Raw genomic sequence first — 25,289 nt, 5'->3', positions numbered from 1 at the left:
GGACAGTAAGGGTAGGAGGTGAGACAGCAGGTGTATCATGCTATAGGGCTTATGTCAGGGATTACAGATACCCCTGTAACAGGACAGTAAGGGCAGGAGGTGAGACAGCAGGTGTATCATGCTATAGGGTTTATGTCGGGGATTACAGATACCCCTGTAACAGGACAGTAAGGGCAGCAGGTGAGACAGCAGGTGTATCATGCTATAGGGGTTATGTCAGGGATTACAGATACACCTGTAACAGGACAGTAAGGGCAGCAGGTGAGACAGCAGGTGTATCATGTGATAGGGCTTATGTCGGGGATTACAGATACACCTGTAACAGGACAGTAAGGGCAGGAGGTGAGACAGCAGGTGTATCATGTGATAGGGGTTATGTCAGGGATTACAGATACACCTGTAACAGGACAGTAAGGGCAGGAGGTGAGACAGCAGGTGTATCATGCTATAGGGGTTATGTCGGGGATTACAGATACACCTGTAACAGGACAGTAAGGGCAGCAGGTGAGACAGCAGGTGTATCATGCTATAGGGGTTATGTCGGAAATTACAGATACCCCTGTAACAGGACAGTAAGGGTAGGAGGTGAGACAGCAGGTGTATCATGCTATAGGGGTTATGTCGGGGATTACAGATACACCTGTAACAGGACAGTAAGGGCAGGAGGTGAGACAGCAGGTGTATCATGCTATAGGGCTTATGTCGGGGATTACAGATACACCTGTAACAGGACAGTAAGGGTAGGAGGTGAGACAGCAGGTGTATCATGCTATAGGGGTTATGTCGGGGATTACAGATACACCTGTAACAGGACAGTAAGGGCAGCAGGTGAGACAGCAGGTGTATCATGCTATAGGGGTTATGTCGGGGATTACAGATACACCTGTAACAGGACAGTAAGGGCAGCAGGTGAGACAGCAGGTGTATCATGCTATAGGGCTTATGTCGGGGATTACAGAAGGTCTGATATAGGACTGTACATTTAGGGAGATTTGGGCATTCTAGGTGCACAGGCAGAAGGATGTCTAACCACAATCACCAACTCTGAACTGTTTGACCGTCAGAAAGTGGCGACTTCCAATATATGGCCCTGACTACAATATTCTGTAATGGTGAGCGCACAGTGTGTGTTCTGGGCCTGGACAAGGACTGTCCTTGGAAGTAAGGATGGGCCTGGCAGGATTCCATATGTTACCGTGTGCTGTGATATCATCTCCTCCAGAGCCGCCATGTCTTCTGGGAGAGGCTCCTGGTCCCGTAACATCAGAGCCTCTTCTGCAGCTGTGATCCAGTCCATTAGCCGGGCAACTTCCTCACGCTCTGTGGCCAAAGCCTGAATCTGAGCCTTAATACGCTCCCCCTGCTGGTGAGCCCAGGACACTACCTGCCAACACAGACATAACCTGTTACACCTCTATATAACAGTCTCCCCCTACTGGTGAGCACAGGACACTACCTGCCAACACAGACATCACCTGTTACACCTCTGTATAACAGTCTCCCCCTGCTGGTGATCCCAGGACACTACCCGCCAACACAGACATCACCTGTTACACCTCTGTATAACAGTCTCCCCCTGCTGGTGAGCCCAGGACACTTCCCGCCAACACAGACATCACCTGTTACACCTCTGTATAACAATCTCCCCCTGCTGGTGAGCCCAGGACACTACCCGTCAACACAGACATCACCTGTTACACCTCTATATAACAGTCTCCCCCTGCTGGTGAGCCCAGGACACTACCAGCCAACACAGACATCACCTGTTACACCTCTATATAACAGTCTCCCCCTGCTGGTGAGCCCAGGACACTACCTGCCAACACAGACATCACCTGTTACACCTCTGTATAACAGTCTCCCCCTGCTGGTGAGCCCAGGACACTACCTGCCAACACAGACATCACCTGTTACACCTCTGTATAACAGTCTCCCCCTGCTGGTGAGCCCAGGACACTACCTGCCAACACATACATCACCTGTTACACCTCTATATACCAGTCTCCCCCTGCTGGTGAGCCCAGGACACTACCTGCAGACACAGACATAACCTGTTACACCTCTGTATAACAGTCTCCCCCTGCTGGTGAGCCCAGGACACTACCTGCCAACACAGACAGCACCTGTTACACCTCTATATAACAGTCTCCCCCTGCTGGTGAGCCCAGGACACTACCTGCCAACACAGACATCACCTGTTACACCTCTGTATAACAGTCTCCCCCTGCTGGTGAGCCCAGGACACTACCTGCCAACACAGACAGCACCTGTTACACCTCTATATAACAGTCTCCCCCTGCTGGTGAGCCCAGGACACTACCTGCCAACACATACATCACCTGTTACACCTCTATATACCAGTCTCCCCCTGCTGGTGAGCCCAGGACACTACCTGCCAACACAGACATAACCTGTTACACCTCTATATAACAGTCTCCCCCTGCTGGTGATCCCAGGACACTACCTGCCAACACAGACATCACCTGTTACACCTCTATATAACAGTCTCCCCCTGCTGGTGATCCCAGGACACTACCCGCCAACACAGACATCACCTGTTACACCTCTATATACCAGTCTCCCCCTGCTGGTGAGCACAGGACACTACCAGCCAACACAGACATCACCTGTTACACCTCTGTATAACAGTCTCCCCCTGCTGGTGAGCCCAGGACACCACCCGCCAACACAGACATCACCTGTTACACCTCTATATAACAGTCTCCCCCTGCTGGTGATCCCAGGACACTACCCGCCAACAGACATGACCTGTTACACCTCTATATAACAGTCACCCCCTGCTGGTGAGCCCAGGACACTACCTGCCAACACATACATCACCTGTTACACCTCTATATAACAGTCACCCCCTGCTGGTGAGCCCAGGACACCACCCGCCAACAGACATGACCTGTTACACCTCTATATAACAGTCTCCCCCTGCTGGTGAGCCCAGGACACTACCAGCCAACACAGACATCACCTGTTACACCTATATATCGGAATCTGCTGCGCTATATAAGAAACTGTAAATAAATAAATAAATATATATATAACAGTCTCCCCCTGCTGGTGATCCCAGGACACTACCTGCCGACACATACATCACTTGTTACACTGATATGAATCCTATCCGTGTTCTATACGTCATCTGTGCATGGGAAAAGGAATGCCTGCAGTATACTCTATATATATCCCCTGGTGTTAGATTGGACCCGCAGATAGGGAAGCTTACACGATACCCTGTATATCGGGGTGCGCACTCACCTCCTGGTAACGGGTCTTGCTGATAGTCAGCCAGGATTTGATGGTGATAACAGAGTCTGGGTGACAGGCGGAGAGAATCTCCTGCCCCAGGGACACGATACACTCCAGCGCCATCTGCTGGCATTGCAGGGTGCTTGTCAGCTCCTATAGAGGCAGTAGAAATGTTATACCATGGAAAAGAGAAACACTGGTGTAAGAGGGGCGACAGAGATATCTATACACATGTAGAGAAGAAACAGCGTCAGCTCTATGCAACCCCCTCTCACCTGCCGCTGTACCTAACCCCCTCTCACCTGCCGCTGTACCTGACCCCCTCTCACCTGCCGCTGTACCTGACCCCCTCACACCTGCCGCTGTACCTGACCCCCTCTCACCTGCCGCTGTACCTGACCCCCTCTCACCTGCCGCTGTACCTGACTCCCTCTCACCTGCCGCTGTACCTGACCCCCTCTCACCTGCCGCTGTACCTGACCCCCTCTCACCTGCCGCTGTACCTGACCCCCTCTCACCTGCCGCTGTACCTGACCCCCTCTCACCTGCCGCTGTACCTGACCCCCTCTCACCTGCCGCTGTACCTGACCCCCTCTCACCTGCCGCTGCATCTGACCCCCTCACACCTGCCGCTGTACCTGATCCCCTCACACCTGCCGCTGTACCTGACCCCCTCACACCTGCCGCTGTACCTGACCCCCTCACACCTGCCGCTGTACCTGACCCCCTCTCACCTGCCGCTGTACCTGACCCCCTCTCACCTGCCGCTGTACCTGACCCCCTCTCACCTGCCGCTGTACCTGACCCCCTCACACCTGCCGCTGTACCTGACCCCCTCTCACCTGCCGCTGTACCTGACCCCCTCACACCTGCCGCTGTACCTGACCCCCCTCTCACCTGCCGCTGTACCTGACCCCCTCTCACCTGCCGCTGTACCTGACCCCCTCTCACCTGCCGCTGTACCTGACCCCCTCACACCTGCCGCTGTACCTGACCCCTCTCACCTGCCGCTGTACCTGACCCCCTCTCACCTGCCGCTGTACCTGACCCCCTCTCACCTGCCGCTGCATCTGACCCCCTCACACCTGCCGCTGTACCTGATCCCCTCACACCTGCCGCTGTACCTGACCCCCTCACACCTGCCGCTGTACCTGACCCCCTCACACCTGCCGCTGTACCTGACCCCCTCTCACCTGCCGCTGTACCTGACCCCCTCTCACCTGCCGCTGTACCTGACCCCCTCTCACCTGCCGCTGTACCTGACCCCCTCACACCTGCCGCTGTACCTGACCCCCTCACACCTGCCGCTGTACCTGACCCCCTCACACCTGCCGCTGTACCTGACCCCCTCACACCTGCCGCTGTACCTGACCCCCTCACACCTGCCGCTGTACCTGACCCCCTCACACCTGCCGCTGTACCTGACCCCCTCACACCTGCCGCTGTACCTGACCCCCTCACACCTGCCGCTGTACCTGACCCCCTCTCACCTGCCGCTGTACCTGACCCCCTCTCACCTGCCGCTGTACCTGACCCCCTCTCACCTGCCGCTGTACCTGACCCCCTCTCACCTGCCGCTGTACCTGACCCCCTCTCACCTGCCGCTGTACCTGACCCCCTCACACCTGCCGCTGTACCTGACCCACTCTCACCTGCCGCTGTACCTGACCCCCTCTCACCTGCTGCTGTACCTGACCCCCTCTCACCTGCCGCTGTACCTGACCCCCTCTCACCTGCCGCTGTACCTGACCCCCTCACACCTGCCGCTGTAACTGACCCCTCTCACCTGCCGCTTTACCTGACCCCCTCACACCTGCCGCTGTACCTGATCCCCTCTCACCTGCCGCTGTACCTGACCCCCTCTCACCTGCCGCTGTACCTGACCCCTTCTAAGCTGCCGCTGTACCTGACCCCCTCTCACCTGCCGCTGTACCTGACCCCCTCTCACCTGCCACTGTACCTGACCCCCTCACACCTGCCGCTGTACCTGACCCCCTCTCACCTGCCGCTGTACCTGACCCCCTCACACCTGCCGCTGTACCTGACCCCCTCTCACCTGCCGCTGTACCTGACCCCCTCTCACCTGCCGCTGTACCTGACCCCCTCTCACCTGCCGCTGTACCTGACCCCCCTCTCACCTGCCGCTGTACCTAGCCCCCTCTCACCTGCCGCTGTACCTGACCCCCTCTCACCTGCCGCTGTACCTGACCCCGCCTCACCTGCCACTGTACCTGACCCCCTCTCACCTGCCGCTGTACCTAGCCCCCTCTCACCTGCCGCTGTACCTGACCCCCTCTCACCTGCCACTGTACCTGACCCCGCCTCACCTGCCACTGTACCCCCTCACACCTGCCGCTGTACCTGACCCCCACTCACCTGCCGCTGTACCTGACCCCTTCTAAGCTGCCGCTGTACCTGACCCCCTCTCACCTGCCGCTGTACCTGACCCCCTCTCACCTGCCGCTGTACCTGACCCCCTCTCACCTCCCGCTGTACCTGACCCCCTCTCACCTGCCGCTGTACCTGACCCCCTCTCACCTGCCGCTGTACCTGACCCCCTCTCACCTGCCGCTGTACCTGACCCCCACTCACCTGTTGCTGTACCTGACCCCCACTCACCTGTTGCTGTATCTGACCCCCTCTCACCTGCCGCTGTACCTGACCCCCTCTCACCTGCCGCTGTACCTGACCCCCTCTCACCTGCCGCTGTACCTGACCCCCTCTCACCTGCCGCTGTACCTGACCCCCTCTCACCTGCCGCTGAACCTGACCCCCTCTCACCTGCCGCTGCATCTGGCCCCCTCTCACCTGCCGCTGTACCTGACCCCCTCTCACCTGCCGCTGCATCTGACCCCCTCACACCTGCCGCTGTACCTGATCCCCTCTCACCTGCCGCTGTACCTGACCCCCTCTCACCTGCAACTGTACCTGACCCCCTCACACCTGCCGCTGTACCTGACCCCCTCTCACCAGCCGCTGTACCTAACCCCCTCTCACCTGCCGCTGTACCTGACCCCCTCTCACCTGCCGCTGTACCTGACCCCCTCTCACCTGCCGCTGTACCTGACCCCCTCTCACCTGCCGCTGTACCTAACCCCCTCTCACCTGCCGCTGTACCTGACCCCCTCTCACCTGCCGCTGTACCTGACCCCCTCACACCTGCCGCTGTACCTGACCCCCTCTCACCTGCCGCTGTACCTGACCCCCTCTCACCTGCCGCTGTACCTGACCCCCTCTCACCTGCCGCTGTACCTGACCCCCCTCTCACCTGCCGCTGTACCTAGCCCCCTCTCACCTGCCGCTGTACCTGACCCCCTCACACCTGCCGCTGTACCTGACCCCGCCTCACCTGCCACTGTACCCCCTCACACCTGCCGCTGTACCTAGCCCCCTCTCACCTGCCGCTGTACCTGACCCCCTCTCACCTGCCGCTGTACCTGACCCCGCCTCACCTGCCACTGTACCCCCTCACACCTGCCGCTGTACCTGACCCCCACTCACCTGCCGCTGTACCTGACCCCTTCTAAGCTGCCGCTGTACCTGACCCCCTCTCACCTGCCGCTGTACCTGACCCCCTCTCACCTGCCGCTGTACCTGACCCCCTCTCACCTGCCGCTGTACCTGACCCCCTCTCACCTGCCGCTGTACCTGACCCCCTCTCACCTGCCGCTGTACCTGACCCCCTCTCACCTGCCGCTGTACCTGACCCCCACTCACCTGTTGCTGTACCTGACCCCCACTCACCTGTTGCTGTACCTGACCCCCTCTCACCTGCCGCTGTACCTGACCCCCTCTCACCTGCCGCTGTACCTGACCCCCTCTCACCTGCCGCTGTACCTGACCCCCTCTCACCTGCCGCTGTACCTGACCCCCTCTCACCTGCCGCTGTACCTGACCCCCTCTCACCTGCCGCTGTACCTGACCCCCTCTCACCTGCCGCTGTACCTGGCCCCCTCTCACCTGCCGCTGTACCTGACCCCCTCTCACCTGCCGCTGCATCTGACCCCCTCACACCTGCCGCTGTACCTGATCCCCTCTCACCTGCCGCTGTACCTGACCCCCTCTCACCTGCAACTGTACCTGACCCCCTCTCACCAGCCGCTGTACCTAACCCCCTCTCACCTGCCGCTGTACCTGACCCCCTCTCACCTGCCGCTGTACCTGACCCCCTCTCACCTGCAACTGTACCTGACCCCCTCTCACCTGCAACTGTACCTGACCCCCTCTCACCTGCCGCTGTACCTGACACCCACTCACCTGCCGCTGTACCTGACACCCTCTCACCTGCCGCTGTACCTGACCCCCTCTCACCTGCCGCTGTACCTGACCCCCTCACACCTGCCGCTGTACCTGACCCCCTCTCACCTGCCGCTGTACCTGACCCCCTCTCACCTGCCGCTGTACCTGACCCCCTCTCACCTGCCGCTGTACCTGACCCCCTCACACCTGCCGCTGTACCTGGCCCCCTCTCACCTGCCGCTGTACCTGACCCCCTCTCACCTGCCGCTGTACCTGACCCCCTCTCACCTGCCGCTGTACCTGACCCCCTCACACCTGCCGCTGTACCTGACCCCCTCTCACCTGCCGCTGTACCTGACCCCCTCTCACCTGCCGCTGTACCTGACCCCCTCTCGCCTGCCGCTGTACCTGACCCCCTCACACCTGCCACTGCATCTGACCCCCTCACGCCTGCCGCTGTACCTGACCCCCTCACGCCTGCCGCTGTACCTGACCCCCTCTCACCTGCCGCTGTACCTGACCCCCTCTCACCTGCCGCTGTACCTGACCCCCTCTCACCTGCCACTGTACCTGACCCCCTCACACCTGCCACTGCATCTGACCCCCTCACACCTGCCGCTGCATCTGACCCCCTCACACCTGCCGCTGTACCTGACCCCCTCTCACCTGCCGCTGTACCTGACTCCCTCTCACCTGCCGCTGTACCTGACCCCCTCTCACCTGCCGCTGTACCTGACCCCCTCACACCTGCCGCTGTACCTGACCCCCTCACACCTGCCGCTGTACCTGACCCCCTCACACCTGCCGCTGTACCTGATCCCCCCTCACCTGCCGCTGTACCTGACCCCCTCTCACCTGCCTCTGTACCTGACCCCCTCTCACCTGCCACTGTACCTGACCCCCTCACACCTGCCACTGCATCTGACCCCCTCACACCTGCCGCTGTACCTGATCCCCCCTCACCTGCCGCTGTACTTGACCCCCTCTCACCTGCCGTTGTACCTGACTCCCTCTCACCTGCCGCTGTACCTGACCCCCTCTCACCTGCCGCTGCACCTGACCCCCTCTCACCTGCCGCTGCATCTGGCCCCCTCTCACCTGCCTCTGTACCTAGCCCCCTCTCACCTGCCGCTGTACCTGACCCCCTATCACCTGCCGCTGTACCTGGCCCCACTCTCACCTGCCGCTGCATCTGACCCCCTATCACCTGCCGCTGTACCTGACCCCCTCTCACCTGCCGCTGCATCTGACCCCCTATCACCTGCCGCTGTACCTGGCCTCCTCTCACCTGCCGCTGCATCTGACCCCCTATCACCTGCCACTGTACCTGACCCCCTCTCACCTGCCGCTGTACCTGACCCCCTCACACCTGTCACTGCATCTGACCCCCCTCACGCCTGCCGCTGCATCTGACCCCCTCACGCCTGCCACTGCATCTGACCCCCTCACGCCTGCCGCTGCATCTGACCCCCTCACGCCTGCTGTTGCATCTGACCCCCTCACGCCTGCTGTTGCATCTGACCCCCTCACGCCTGCTGTTGCATCTGACCCCCTCATGCCTGCCGCTGCATCTGACCCCCTATCACCTGCCGCTGTACCTGGCCCCCTCTCACCTGCCGCTGTACCTGGCCCCCTCACACCTGCCGCTGTACCTGACCCCCTCTCACCTGCCGCTGTACCTGGCCCCCTCTCACCTGCCGCTGTACCTGACCCCCTCTCACCTGCCGCTGTACCTGACCTCCTCTCACCTGCCGCTGTACCTGACCCCCTCTCACCTGCCGCTGTACCTGACCCCCTCTCACCTGCCGCTGTACCTGACCCCCTCTCACCTGCCGCTGTACCTGACCCCCTCACACCTGCCACTGCATCTGACCCCCACACGCCTGCCGCTGTACCTGACCCCCTCACGCCTGCCGCTGTACCTGACCCCCTCTCACCTGCCGCTGTACCTGACCCCCTCTCACCTGCCGCTGTACCTGACCCCCTCTCACCTGCCACTGTACCTGACCCCCTCACACCTGCCACTGCATCTGACCCCCTCACACCTGCCACTGCATCTGACCCCCTCACACCTGCCGCTGTACCTGACCCCCTCTCACCTGCCGCTGTACCTGACTCCCTCTCACCTGCCGCTGTACCTGACCCCCTCTCACCTGCCGCTGTACCTGACCCCCTCACACCTGCCGCTGTACCTGACCCCCTCACACCTGCCGCTGTACCTGACCCCCTCACACCTGCCGCTGTACCTGATCCCCCCTCACCTGCCGCTGTACCTGACCCCCTCTCACCTGCCGCTGTACCTGACCCCCTCTCACCTGCCACTGTACCTGACCCCCTCACACCTGCCACTGCATCTGACCCCCTCACACCTGCCGCTGTACCTGATCCCCCCTCACCTGCCGCTGTACTTGACCCCCTCTCACCTGCCGTTGTACCTGACTCCCTCTCACCTGCCGCTGTACCTGACCCCCTCTCACCTGCCGCTGCACCTGACCCCCTCTCACCTGCCGCTGCATCTGGCCCCCTCTCACCTGCCTCTGTACCTAGCCCCCTCTCACCTGCCACTGTACCTGACCCCCTATCACCTGCCGCTGTACCTGGCCCCACTCTCACCTGCCGCTGCATCTGACCCCCTATCACCTGCCACTGTACCTGACCCCCTCTCACCTGCCGCTGCATCTGACCCCCTATCACCTGCCGCTGTACCTGGCCTCCTCTCACCTGCCGCTGCATCTGACCCCCTATCACCTGCCACTGTACCTGACCCCCTCTCACCTGCCGCTGTACCTGACCCCCTCACACCTGTCACTGCATCTGACCCCCCTCACGCCTGCCGCTGCATCTGACCCCCTCACGCCTGCCACTGCATCTGACCCCCTCACGCCTGCCGCTGCATCTGACCCCCTCACGCCTGCTGTTGCATCTGACCCCCTCACGCCTGCTGTTGCATCTGACCCCCTCATGCCTGCCGCTGCATCTGACCCCCTATCACCTGCCGCTGTACCTGGCCCCCTCTCACCTGCCGCTGTACCTGGCCCCACTCTCGCCTGCCGCTGCATCTGACCCCCTATCACCTGCCACTGTACCTGACCCCCTCACGCCTGCCGCTGCATCTGACCCCCTCTCACCTGCCGCTGCATCTGACCCCCTATCACCTGCCGCTGTACCTGACCCCCTCTCACCTGCCGCTGTACCTGACCCCCTCACACCTGCCACTGTACATGACCCCCTCTCACCTGCCGCTGTACCTGACCCCCTCTCACCTGCCGCTGTACCTGACTCCCTCACACCTGCCGCTGCATCTGACCCCCTCTCACCTGCCGCTGCATCTGACCCCCTATCACCTGCCGCTGTACCTGGCCCCCTCTCACCTGCCGCTGTACCTGGCCCCACTCTCACCTGCCGCTGCATCTGACCCCCTATCACCTGCCGCTGTACCTGGCCCCCTCTCACCTGCCGCTGCATCTGACCCCCTATCACCTGCCACTGTACCTGACCCCCTCTCACCTGCCGCTGTACCTGACCCCCTCACACCTGTCACTGCATCTGACCCCCTCACGCCTGCCGCTGCATCTGACCCCCTCACGCCTGCCACTGCATCTGACCCCCTCACGCCTGCCGCTGCATCTGACCCCCTCACGCCTGCCACTGCATCTGACCCCCTCACGCCTGCCACTGCATCTGACCCCCTCACGCCTGCTGTTGCATCTGACCCCCTCACGCCTGCCGCTGCATCTGACCCCCTCACGCCTGCCGCTGCATCTGACCCCCTCACGCCTGCTGCTGCATCTGACTCCCTCTCACCTGCCAAAGTATCTGACCCCCCTCTCACCTGCTGCTGTATCTGACACTCCTGCAGTGCTTGCTCATCCTCAGGAATGACTCCATACTTAAGTGTCCTCTCAGACTCACTTAAACCCACCAGGAATGAGTTCACCAGCGAATGAAATTCCTCAGCCTGTAAGTGATGTCCTACATTAATGTCTACATAGAAAGATTAACAACTGCTGGTCCACACAGCTTCTCCCCCCTGCGCTTCAATCTAAACAGCCTCTGTCCATACAGCCTCTCTCCACACAGCCTCTCTCTACACAGCTTCTCTCCACACAGCCTCTCTCCACACAGCCTCTCTCCACACAGCCTCTCTCCACACAGCCTCTCTCCACACAGCCTCTCTCCACACAGCCTCTCTCCACACAGCTTCTCTCCACACAGCCTCTCTCCACACAGCCTCTGTCCACACAGCCTCTCTCCACACAGCTTCTCTCCACACAGCTTCTCCCCCCTGCGCTTCAATCTAAACAGCCTCTGTCCATACAGCCTCTGTCCATACAGCTTCTCTCCACACAGCCTCTGTTCACACAGCCTCTCTCCACACAGCCTCTCTCCACACAGCCTCTGTCCACATAGCCTCTCTCCACACAGCCTCTCTCCACACAGCCTCTGTCCACACAGCCTCTGTCCACACAGCTTCTCTCCACACAGCCTCTCTCTACACAGCCTCTCTCCACACAGCCTCTCTCCACAGCCTCTCTCCACACAGCCTCTCTCTACACAGCCTCTCTCCACACAGCCTCTCTCCACACAGCCTCTCTCTACACAGCCTCTCTCCACACAGCCTCTCTCCACACAGCCTCTGTCCATACAGCTTCTCTCCACACAGCCTCTCTCCACACAGCCTCTCTCCACACAGCTTCTCCCCCCTGCGCTTCAATCTAAACAGCCTCTGTCCATACAGCTTCTCTCCACACAGCCTCTCTCCACACAGCCTCTCTCCACACAGCCTCTCTCCACACAGCCTCTCTCCACACAGCTTCTCTCCACACAGCCTCTCTCCACACAGCCTCTCTCCACACAGCCTCTCTCCACACAGCCTCTCTCTACACAGCCTCTCTCCACACAGCCTCTCTCCACACAGCCTCTCTCCACACAGCTTCTCCCCCCTGCGCTTCAATCTAAACAGCCTCTGTCCATACAGCTTCTCTCCACACAGCCTCTCTCTACACAGCCTCTCTCCACATAGCTTCTCCCCACGCAACTTCATTCCATGCAGCCTCTAATACAGACAGTCCCGGTGTCCCCTCACTCTCAGGACATATGTAATACAGACAGTCCCGGCGTCCCCTCACTCTCAGGACACATGTAATACAGACAGTCCTGGCATCCCCTCACTCTCAGGACACATGTAATACAGACAGTCCCGGTGTCCCATCACTCTCAGGACACGTGTAATACAGACAGTCCCGGCATCCTCTCACTCTCAGGACATATGTAATACAGACAGTCCCGGCGTCCCCTCACTCTCAGGACACATGTAATACAGACAGTCCCGGGGTCCCCTCACTCTCAGGACACATGTAATACAGACAGTCCCAGCGTCCTCTCACTCTCAGGACACGTGTAATACAGACAGTCCTGTTGTCCCCTCACTCTCAGGACACATGTAATACAGACAGTCCCAGCGTCCTCTCACTCTCAGGGCACATGTAATAAAGACAGTCCCGGCATCCTCTCACTCTCAGGACACATGTAATACAGACAGTCCCGGTGTCCACTCACTCTCAGGAAACAGGTAATACAGACAGTCCCGGCGTCCCCTCCCTCTCAGGACTCGTGTAATACAGACAGTCCCGGCGTCCCCTCACTCTCAGGACACGTGTAATACAGACAGTCCCGGCATCCCCTCACTCTCAGGACACGTGTAATACAGACAGTCCCGGCGTCCCCTCACTCTCAGGACACGTGTAATACAGACAGTCCCGGCATCCCCTCACTCTCAGGACACGTGTAATACACACAGTCCCGGCGTCCCCTCACTCTCAGGACACATGTAATATAGACAGTCCCTGGATCCCCTCACTCTTTGGCCACATGTAATATAGACAGTCCCGGGGTCTCTCACTCTCAGGACACGTGTAATACAGACAGTCCTGTTGTCCCCTCACTCTCAGGACACATGTAATACAGACAGTCCCGGCGTCCCCTCACTCTCAGGACACGTGTAATACAGACAGTCCCGTGTCCCCTCACTCTCAGGACACGTGTAATACAGACAGTCCCGGCGTCCCCTCATTCTCAGGACACGTGTAATACAGACAGTCCTGGCGTTCCCTCACTCTCAGGACACGTGTAATACAGACAGTCCCGGCGTCCCCTCACTGCCAGGACACGTTTAATACAGACAGTCCTGGCGTTCCCTCACTCTCAGGACACGTGTAATACAGACAGTTCCGGCGTCCCCTCACTGCCAGGACACGTGTAATACAGACAGACCCGGTATCCCCTCACTCTCAGGACACGTGTAATACAGACAGTCCCGGCGTCCCCTCACTCTCAGGACACATGTATTACAGACAGTCCCGGTGTCCTCTCACTCTCAGGACACGTGTAATACAGACAGTCCCGGCGTCCTCTCACTCTCAGGACACATGTAATACAGACATTCCCGGCGTCCCCTCACTCTCAGGACACATGTAATACAGACAGTCCCGGTGTCCCCTCACTCTCAGGACACGTGTAATACAGACAGTCCCGGCGTTCCCTCACTCTCAGGACACGTGTAATACAGACAGTCCCGGCGTCCCCTCACTGCCAGGACACGTGTAATAAAGACAGTCCTGGCGTTCCCTCACTCTCAGGACACGTGTAATACAGACAGTTCCGGCGTCCCCTCACTGCCAGGACACGTGTAATACAGACAGTCCCGGTATCCCCTCACTCTCAGGACACATGTAATACAGACAGTCCCGGCGTCCCCTCACTCTCAGGACACATGTATTACAGACAGTCCCGGCGTCCTCTCACTCTCAGGACACATGTAATACAGACATTCCCGGCGTCCCCTCACTCTCAGGACAAATGTAATACAGACAGTCCCGGTGTCCCCTCACTCTCAGGACACGTGTAATACAGACAGTCCCGGCGTCCTCTCACTCACAGGACACGTGTAATACAGACAGTCCCGGCGTCCTCTCACTCTCAGGACACGTGTAATACAGACAGTCCCGGCGTCCCCTCACTCTCAGGACACATGTATTACAGACAGTCCCGGGGTCTCTCACTCTCAGGTCACGTGTAATACAGGCAGTCCCGGTATCCCCTCACTCTCAGGACACGTGTAATACAGACAGTCCAGGTGTCCCCCTCACTCTCAGGACACGTGTTATACACACATGAAGGCTGAATGATGCTGACATTGCCCAGTTCCATCCTGTAGACACACTGACCTGTTGCAGAGAGGCCTCCAGCCGTGCCCGTTTGCTGACAGACAGCTGACACACAACCTCCCAGCGGTGCCCCAGCTCCTCCATCTGTCTCTGTAGCCAGTGGGAGTCAGTGCCTCCCCCTCCTCGACTCAGGTCCCGGACAGAGTGTTTCAAAGTTTTCATGGAGCTCGCTCTCTTCCCCAACTCCTTTTGGAAGGCCTGCATGACCGGGACAGAGGCTCAGACCATGGGAGTATATAAATACATGTACATATATTGTGGCCGGGACAGAGGCTCAGACCATGGGAGAAGTGTCCTATATTACACTGCATACACAACATATGCACACACACACACACACACACACACACACACACACACACACACACACAATACCATATATATATATATATATATATATATATATATACATATACACACTTCCAGAGGTAATAGCGGCGCTCAGAGTCTGTACAAAACTGTCAAAAATCCATTTAATGAAAAAAATGGTGTATGGTAAAATCCCAACATTTCAGGGTTGACCCCTTTCTCAAGGTGCACCTTTGCCAAGGAACTCCTTTGTCAAGATGCACCCTATGGAATTTCTGATTGAGTTGGTGGAGTTGGTACTGGGTCAGAACCACATTAGTTATGGTAATGAGTTATTTTTGTGTCGGACGGGGACCGCTATGGGGTCATCCCTGGCCCCGTCCTATGCAAACCTCTACATGCATGATTATGAGAACAAGCACATTATTCCTTTGTTTAGTTCAGAAATGTTGTGTTACATAATATTTATTGATGATATTTTTATGATTTGGAGTGGCACTGAGATCCTAACAATGATGCAGTATCTGAACACCTTGGATACCCCCATAGGCTTTACCCAAAATCCAATAATTTTCTGGATGTGACTATCTACTGAGATGGTATGCAAATATGTTCCACTCTGTTTCGAAGACAGAAACTCTCTTCTATATGCCACTAGCCACCACCCAAGCTCGTTAAAGGAGAGTGTCCCCATTTCACAATTTATGCGGGAGTTGAGGAATAACACCTCGACATCTATAACAGAGAAGCAAATTGAGGAGACGCGGAATAGATTTTAGGACAGAGTCTACAGTAGCCACAATTGAGAGATGCTTGAAAAAAGCAAAAAAAAGGCACTACACCAAGGATAGCACTGAAAAAACACAACTGTCCGATCGATGATAACATCTGATCAAAAATTGAGAGGGATCAATAAAAAGCCACCTACAGTATGTACTCTTATAGGCGGGGGGGGGGGGCCTAATCTAAAACAGCTCCTAATGCGCCCTAATAAGCAACGCACAGCTAATGGCTCTACATGGCTACCAGCACAGAGACTTGGGTGTGTGCGATGTGTGGATTGTACAACTTGCAGATCGATGCTGGCCGGACGAACATTTTCACATCCACATAGTGGAAACCAGATTCCGATAAAACATCGACTATCCTGCACAGCCTCTTATTATTTATATTTTGATTAGTCCATGTGTAATTTATAATGTGGGCTTAACGATAAGATGCTTCAGAGACAGAACGGTGAATCATCGCCTACCGATTCGCCAAGGCCTTGAAAGTAAAAGATCTGATAAACCGGTCGCAAGGGATCTTTTTCAACATGGACACTCAGTGGCGAGTTTGGACTGTATTCTTATTGATCATATTTCCCCACTAAAACGCAGGGGCGAGCGAAGTGGCAGAGAGGCAAAATTATTACATCAAAGAGACCTAATGACCCGGTCAACCTTACTCATGTTGACCTTCCTCCATGTCGATCTTAGGTCATGTTGACCTTAATGCATGTCGACCTAGTGGTGTTGACCTAATGCTTGTCTACCTACTTGCTGGAGACCGAATGATCCATACCCTTATATTCACATTGGGTGCTTTGTACTTACTATTCCCCACACGGTGGCAGTAGTGTACTAAGAATCACTATTTTATAAAGTATCATTTACGCACTGGCCCTTATTCTGGTTCACTCGCAAAGGTAAATTCCTGCTAAAATGGAGAAAACCATGTGCACTGCAGGGGGGCAGATGTAACATGTGCAGAGACAATTAGATTTGGGTGAGTTATTTTGTTTCTGTGCAGGGTAAATACTGGCTGCTTTATTTTTACACTGCAATATAGATCTCACTTTGAAGTAAAACCCCAGCCAAATCTAATTCTCTCTGCACATGTTACATCTGCCCCACCTGCAGTGCACATGGTTTTGTCCATTTGAGAAGGAATCTTTGCGAGTGAACCAGAATAAGGGCCACTGTCCTTTCAGTCGAGTCAAGGGCGTCACTACCATAGGTGCAGCGGGTGCAGCTGCTATGGGGGCCAGAGCTGAAGGGGGCCAATCTCTGCTGTCTAACTAATATGTTGTACATACATTTATCACCATCAGTTGGTAAATAGGGGGCCCTTACACACTATTGCTATGGAGCCTATCTAGGTACGCCTCTGCTCCGGGTCTACACACTGCAACTGAGCCCTCCAGCTGTGGATTAGGAAGACCAAAAGAACGGAAGGACGTGATAGATTATATTATATAAATATATATATATTGACACTGCCTGGTGTTCCTGGTCCTTGATGTTACATATTTGTGTCTTGACAAAGGTCCCTGTGAGGACCGAAACGTCGACCATTATCATGAAATAAATCCTTGTCTCAACTACTCTATGGTCTATGGTGAGTGCCTGCTTCCAACAAAAATTGCTATATTTGGGACATTGTTTTCTATAGAGCGGAGCACCGCAAAGTTGTCCGCAAGAGATGGATGGAGTGCGGTTCCTCGATTCTGCTATATATATATATATACATATATATACATATACATATATACACACACACATGTATATAGGAGAATAATAGCCAGAGCACAAAGGCCCTTATTCTGGTTCAGTCAGATGGCTCCGAGTGTGGTCGGACGGCCGATGTTTGGTGTTTGCGCATGTGCAGAGGCGTATCTCGCACCTACGAACATGGCGTGAGGTCCGTGCAGAAAATGATTGTACGGAACCATCCGATCAGGGGGTGGAGAGGGGCGTGAAGGGCTGTTTGGGCTCATTACCATATGCGTTCCCATGAACGCTGGGCGTACGTATGGAAATGCAGCCGTGACGCACGTGTGGGGGGCGGACATATGACATAGCCGGATGCCAGCTGCCCGCCTATATCCCTGCTTTCATACGGAAAGATGTCCGAGTGGTCTGGAGCACTCGGTGCTGCCTGACAGCTCGGTCCATCAGTCGATGGTCGGCGACCATCGGAGGATGGGGGAGGATCCCACAGATGGAGGAGGTGTTCACTTGTAACATCCACTCGCGGTCCGTTCGGTCGGTGTCTTACCGCATTCGGACGGTTTGAGCGATCTGTACGGTAGGCGGGGCTAAGAACACTCGGTTCCTGTCCGAAATGTGCATCCATCCAATTCAACTAGAACAAGGGCCAAAGTCCTATTGTCCTTAATAAGGCATGGTCCAAGAACTCCCAGTGGGGCAGATGTATCATAGCAGCGCTTATCGCGCCGCTATGATACTTCCTGCTTCGCCTCAATAGCGAGGCGAAGCAGGAAGGGACATCGACAAGATGTATTAACATCTTGTCTGCCGAAGCGGGGGAGCGTTAACTCCCCCCTTCAGCGATGTCCCTTTCTGGAGATATCGCATCAGTTAATACTGATGCGCTATCTCCTGTCCCCCGGCCGGCCGCACTGGGCATGCGCGGGATCTCGCTGTTCACGCGAGATCCCCAGCGCAGCCCACAGCTGACAGCAGGGACAGCGCTGTCCCTGCTGTTTAGATAGGGCTTCGCCAGCCTGATGCTGGCGAAGCCAAAGCCGGCTTCGTGCAGAACGGTCAGCGATGCTGACCGTTCATACATTCGGCCTGCTATCATTTTGATAGCAGCGCCGATATGGACAGGGGCGCATAGCGCCCCTGTCCATTACCGCACGCTGGCTGCTTCATACATGGGGGAGAAGCGGTATCAGCGCACATAACGTGCGCTAATACCCCTTCTCCCCCATACCGACCGTTGATACATCTGCCCTAGTGTGTGCAGCTTCACTCTTAGGATCCAACCACGAATCCCATGTAGTATGCTTGTGAAGAGAAGAGAAGCGCACCAGTCAGCACATGTATAGAATAAATGAGCTTGGACATGTGCAGAGCATTGGGCGTGGCCTCTGCTGTTTCGACACTTGGTCCCTGTCTTATACTGAGGTATCCCGGGCGGTGGCTGTTGGCGTGCTGTACCCCGCTGGTTGTTTATGGTCTGGTGGAGCGGTGATTCTACATCTGCACACGTCCGGCCGTGGTGCCGTGTTACTGCTTATGGCAACCTCATTTATTCTAACCCCAATGTACGGTAGCAGATTATAAGTCAAATATTTTTTCATACATTTGTTGACTGGTGCACTTTATCTTATCTTCTCTTCTTCTCTTCACACACACACACACACATACATATATACACCAGAAATTGTGTCAGTGTCCATATATATATATATACACATAGACGTAACTGTATATAACTCACCTTGTGTTTGTCTAACAGGTCAGTGACCAGATCTCTGTCTCCCCCTAGTGGTATCTCCTCAGAGAGCTGAGGCTCCGCTCTGTACAGCCAGTCCATGAGAGCCTGGAGCGCGTCTGTAAACTTCCCCGAGAACAGGAGAGATTCCTCCAGCTTCTGCTGCCTGGAAGAGATGGTGAGCGTCAGCACGTGATCGATAGATAGATGTCAACCTTTTGTATACTGTACGTCCACCTATTGACCTATCTAGCACATTCCATCCCCCTCCTGTTCTTATTACATAGGTCTATAAAGGTCCATACACACTGGGCGACTATGCACAGCGTGTGTGGACAGCGATGATCATTATCATCACTGGGGGGAAAGACGCTCAGTGCATACACACTGCATACACACTGAGCGGCTTTCCCCCTGCCCGGCACCGACGACGGGGGGAGGATGGCGTTGCATAGCCCTGCGTGAAAACCAGCAGATGAGCGGCTTTCCCGGCGATGATGCGTGAGCGCACAGCAGCGCTCACCGCAGGGCCATAAACACTGGGCGGCTTTGAGCTGCAAGCCGGTCAAACCTGCAGTTTTAAGCGACTTTCAGCTCAAAGTCGCCCAGTGTGCATGGGAGTTAACACACCAGCCATATTGTACAGCTCCATGTTGGGCTCTCTGCCCACGGGCTCCCCCTATCTGTACCCACACTCATGGGCTGTGCTGAGAGTTGTAGTGCGGTAGGGAATATAGATGGTAAGCTCCACTGGGGCAGGGACTGATGTGACTGTTCATATATTCTCTGTACAGCGCTGCGGAATATGTGTGCGCTATATAATAACTGGTAATAATATTTTCTGTACAGCGCTGCGGAATATGTGTGCGCTACTGTATATAATAACTGGTAATAATAGTCTCTGTACAGCGCTGTGGTATATGTGTGCGCTATATAATAACTGGTAATAATAGTCTCTGTACAGCGCTGCGGAATATGTGTGCGCTATATAATAACTGGTAATAATATTCTCTGTACAGTGCTGTGGAATATGTGTGCGCTATATAATAACTGGTAATAATAGTCTGTACAGCACTGCGGAATATGTGTGCGCTATATAATAACTGGTAATAATAGTCTCTGTACAGCGCTGTGGAATATGTGTGCGCTACTGTATATAATAACTGGTAATAATAGTCTCTGTACAGTGCTGTGGAATATGTGTGCGCTATATAATAACTGGTAATAATAGTCTGTACAGCACTGCGGAATATGTGTGCGCTATATAATAACTGGTAATAATATTCTCTGTACAGTGCTGTGGAATATGTGTGCGCTATATAATAACTGGTAATAATAGTCTCTGTACAGCGCTGCGGAATATGTGTGCGCTATATAATAACTGGTAATAATAGTCTCTGTACAGCGCTGCGGAATATGTGTGCGCTATATAAATAACTGGTAATAATAGTCTCTGTACAGTGCTGCGGAATATGTGTGTGCTATATAATAACTGGTAATAATAGTCTCTGTACAGCGCTGTGGAATATGTGTACGCTATATAATAACTGGTAATAATAGTCTCTGTACAGTGCTGTGGAATATGTGTGCGCTATATAATAACTGGTAATAATAGTCTCTGTACAGCGCTGCGGAATATGTGTGCGCTATATAAATAACTGGTAATAATAGTCTCTGTACAGCGCTGCGGAATATGTGTGCGCTATATAATAACTGGTGATAATATTCTCTGTACAGCGCTGTGGAATATGTGTGCACTATATAATATAACTGGTAATAGTATTCTCTGTACAGCGCTGCGGAATATGTGTGCGCTATATAATAACTGGTAATAATAGTCTCTGTACAGCGCTGCGGAATATGTGTGTGCTATATAATAACTGGTAATAATATTCTCTGTACAGCGCTGCGGAATATGTGTGCGCTACATAATAACTGGTAATAATATTCTCTGTACAGCGTTGCGGAATATGTGTGCGCTATATAATAACTGGTAATAATAGTCTGTACAGCGCTGCGGAATATGTGTGCGCTATATAATAACTGGTAATAATAGTCTCTGTACAGTGCTGTGGAATATGTGTGTGCTATATAATAACTGGTAATAATAGTCTCTGTACAGCGCTGTGGAATATGTGTGCGCTATATAATAACTGGTAATAATAGTCTCTGTACAGCGCTGCGGAATATGTGTGCGCTATATAATAACTGGTAATAAATATATATGTGTTCTGTATTGTACTGTTTCACCTATTGTTCGCCCTCTGTACAGGCAGCAGACCAGCTGTGGAACCCTATAAACAAAGTATAATAATAATAATAATAATATGATTTGTATCTCATGTGCAGATGACTTATTGTGGCTCCTATACGGCGTGGGTGCGACTCATTTGCAGCGATATACGCGTACGCCGACATGCGTGTGCATCTTAGTTACGCATGTGGTCATTAAAATTGCATTAGCCAGAAATGAGTGAGCCAGTGGAGAAGTTGCCCATGGCAACCAATCAGCTGCTCTGTATAATTATATATTATGCAAATGATGTTACTTTAGTACTGGTTGGCTGCCATGGACCACAAACTGTTTGAAGTGATACAGGGAAGGAATGTAATAATGCCCTCAGGGGCCCGCATACCTCTCGGTGGCTCTGTTGCACACGTGCTCCCATCGCTCTCTCAGTTGCCCCAGTGACTCGTCCATCTTCTGCCCGTCCTCTGGCAGCCGCACCTTCTCCCTCAGTGCGCGGCCGCTCCGCAGGGTCGCCTCGTACACGGGACGCTTGGAGCGGAGGATCTTCTGGAACTCCTGCAATAATCACAGGGGACAGATTGAGGGACATACCACACCCAGTGCCACTCATGGTGCCCCATTACTGGCAGGGTCTCCTCGCTGGAGCTGCCTATGGGATTGGCAGGCTGGCAAGCTGAATGTGATATGAAAATGCCTTCGTGAGACTTGGCGGACTCTATGCCAGATCTTGGGCTTCCCCTGCAGTAGCTGCCATTGCCTGAGAAGTCCCCATAAGTGTCCACTATAAGTGTCGGCTAATGGGGCCGATTCAGGCCTGCACACACATTGTCAGTAATGCGCATGTACAGGACCCGGCTGTGATCATATTTGGCCAATTTCTCCCTTGGCAAGGTGTTTGCTGCATGATAGACAGGTGGCAGCGTGGTGGGGTGGTCCCCCGGCGCTTCATGGGCGTGGCCATAGCAATGCTGGGGTGGGCCCGAGCGATCACAGGTGTTCCTTGTGGCGGGCACATGACATTGGCACCTGAGTCACGCTGTGGCTGCGAGTGCCGGGAAGAGGAGGGTAAGTAACCACTGAAGCATTTCTCCGGGCACTAGCGAGCGGATGTGTTTGGCATTAACCTGCTCCCTGGGCTCTGAACGAACAGGCCCAATGACTGGCGGACCGGAGGCCAATAGCCAATCACAAGAGGCCGTCTTATTCAGCAAACTTTCCCAACTATACAATAATAAGTGGAGAATGTCTGCCAGGTCTCTGCCAAGCACAGTGGCATCCATTGGAGGGTGGGAGACGGTGCTGCGCTCGTGGCCTCGCCATGGTGGTCACAAATTAAATGGCAATCACGGAACAATTATGGGACGTTCCTCAACCTGCAACTTTTGGAAAGGCAGGTGCAATGGCTGCGGCCTCTAACTTTCTGCGGCCATGGGGTGACTCAGAACTTCCATAACACAGTACCTTGTGCTGGCCCAGCTGCTGCTTAATGTGTTCCTGACTGACACCGGCGTCCGTATGCTGTGAGTCCAGACGCTTATCCACCTCCTGCAGCCACTCCAGCAGCATCCGCCGAGATTCACTGTACTGTGGGGGCAACAACATCACAGTTACGTCCCCTCCACCTACTGTATATGCAGCCTACCCTCTGCAAGCACCGGCGATCCCACTCAGCAATCCATGGTGGGGCTCTGTATCACCCACAACAGGCAGCGCCACATACATGGCACTAACCACTGCTGCAAACAGGCTCATTTTATTCACTAACATGTATATTACAGTATATATCAAGCCCCAGTATGCTTGATGTAGTGTATACATGTGACAATAATGCTCTCTGTATTGCATATCAAGACCTAGGATGCTCTTTGTATTGTAGAAGTCATTACTATGATGTCCTTGTTGTGTATTGTAAATTTGTAAATCAAGTATTGGGATACTCTTTGTATTATAAAAGTCTCTAGAATGCTGTCTTTGTTGTGTATTGTTCACTAGGAAGCTCTTTGTATTGTATAAGTCACTAGTTGGTTGTCCATGTTGTCAATTGTTCATTAGGAAGCTCTCTGTTTTGTAAATCAAGTATTGGGATGCTCTATGTATTGTATAAGTCACTAGAAAATCACTCTTTAGTGTATATTGTTCATTAGGAAGCTCTCTCTCAGTATATCAAGTACTGGGATGCTCTATGTATTGTATAAGTCAATAGAATGAGGTCATTGTTGTGTATTGTTCACTAGGAAGCTCTCTCTCAGTATATCCAGTACTGGGATGCTCTATGTATTGTATAAGTCACTAGAATGCAGTCTTTGTTGTGTATTGTTCACTAGGAAGCTCTCTCTCTCTCAGTATATCCAGTACTGGGATGCTCTATGTATTGTATAAGTCAATAGAATGAGGTCATTGTTGTGTATTGTTCATTAGGAAGCTCTCTCTCAGTATATAAAGTACTGGGATGCTCTATGTATTGTATAAGTCACTAGAATGCTGTCTTTGTTATGTATTGTTCACTAGGAAGCTCTCTCTCTCTCTCTCAGTATATCCAGTACTGGGATGCTCTATGTATTGTATAAGTCAATAGAATGAGGTCATTGTTGTGTATTGTTCACTAGGAAGCTCTCTCTCTCAGTATATCAAGTACTGGGATGCTCTATGTATTGTATAAGTCAATAGAATGAGGTCATTGTTGTGTATTGTTCACTAGGAAGCTCTCTCTCAGTATAAGAGGTACTGGGATGCTCTATGTATTGTATAAGTCACTAGAATAGAGGCTTTGTTGTGTATTGTTCACTAGGAAGCTCTCTCTCTCTCAGTATATCCAGTACTGGAATGCTCTATGTATGGTATAAGTCACTAGAATGCAGTCTTTGTTGCGTATTGTTCATTAGGAAGCTCTCTCTCAGTATATAAAGTACTGGGATGCTATTTGCATTGTATTAGTCACTAGAATGCTGTCTTTGTTATGTATTGTTCACTAGGAAGCTCTCTCTCTTTCTCACTGTATATCCAGTACTGGGATGCTCTATGTATTGTATAATTCACTAGAATGTGGTCTTTGTTGTGTATTGTTCACTAGGAAGCTCTCTCAGTATATCAAGTACTGGGACGCTCTTTGCATTGTATAAGTCACTAGAATGCGGTCTTTGTTGTGTATTGTTCACTAGGAAGCTCTATGTATTGTATATTAAGTACTGGGATGCTCTTTGCATGGTATAAGTCACTAGAATGCTTGGCTGTGTGACCAGGTGGGTACTCACTTGCTTGGCTTGTCTCCGGGACTCCTCCAGGCTGCGGCCCCTCTCAGCCGCTCTCTCCTGAACCTTTCCCAGCCGCTCCCTGCCACTCTGCACCAAGGATTGGGTCATGTCCCCATCCTGCTTGCGGCTTACATCCTTCAGGCGGGAACAGACAGACTCCAGAGTGGACAATTTCTCCGCATGTAGCAGAATCTCCTGCACCAGACCCTGAGAGATGGAGGCAAAGATGTCAGCACCTGTACTTGTTATGGACACACTAACGTCTCACAGGTGCAATAGAATCTTCATTCAGAACATTAATACTGATCAGTTGTGGTACTTCCACGGAAGCTGCACTGGTAACTGACAGGCGCTCCTGAAAACATGCACTGCAGTAATGAGCAGAGCAGATGTTAGACCTTCCTGCACTGCGTCATGTTGTTACAGATTAGTTTCTGTCCTCTATTAATATTTTGTTCTCATTATTTTCATCCTTCCTGCTGGTGACATGTTTGCAGTATTTGTAGAACAGTTACATGTGACAATGGGCCT

General features: G+C 53.9%; 1 protein-coding gene across 2 annotated transcripts in view; it reads right to left on the bottom strand.

Annotated features, from left to right (window-relative positions):
• Positions 1–25,289, bottom strand: part of LOC146005637 (microtubule-actin cross-linking factor 1, isoforms 6/7-like) — a 159,591-nt gene that overhangs the window by 44,168 nt on the left and 90,134 nt on the right. For both annotated transcript variants that reach the window (XM_083145018.1, XM_083145019.1), the window contains exons 24-31: positions 24,759–24,965; positions 22,969–23,091; positions 21,893–22,062; positions 19,263–19,422; positions 14,724–14,921; positions 11,330–11,455; positions 3,268–3,411; positions 1,196–1,384 (exon numbers count right to left, since the gene is read on the bottom strand). In XM_083145018.1, the coding sequence (XP_083001144.1) occupies positions 1,196–1,384; positions 3,268–3,411; positions 11,330–11,455; positions 14,724–14,921; positions 19,263–19,422; positions 21,893–22,062; positions 22,969–23,091; positions 24,759–24,965 (1,317 nt within the window). The remainder of the gene's footprint in view (positions 1–1,195; positions 1,385–3,267; positions 3,412–11,329; positions 11,456–14,723; positions 14,922–19,262; positions 19,423–21,892; positions 22,063–22,968; positions 23,092–24,758; positions 24,966–25,289) is intronic.

The sequence above is a fragment of the Crinia signifera genome, chromosome 5 (assembly GCF_055691185.1).
Source record: "Crinia signifera chromosome 5, ASM5569118v1, whole genome shotgun sequence".
Taxonomy (NCBI): Eukaryota; Metazoa; Chordata; class Amphibia; order Anura; family Myobatrachidae; genus Crinia; species Crinia signifera.
The sequence above is the reverse complement of the archived record's forward strand: the minus strand, read 5'-3'. Positions and strand labels throughout refer to the sequence as shown.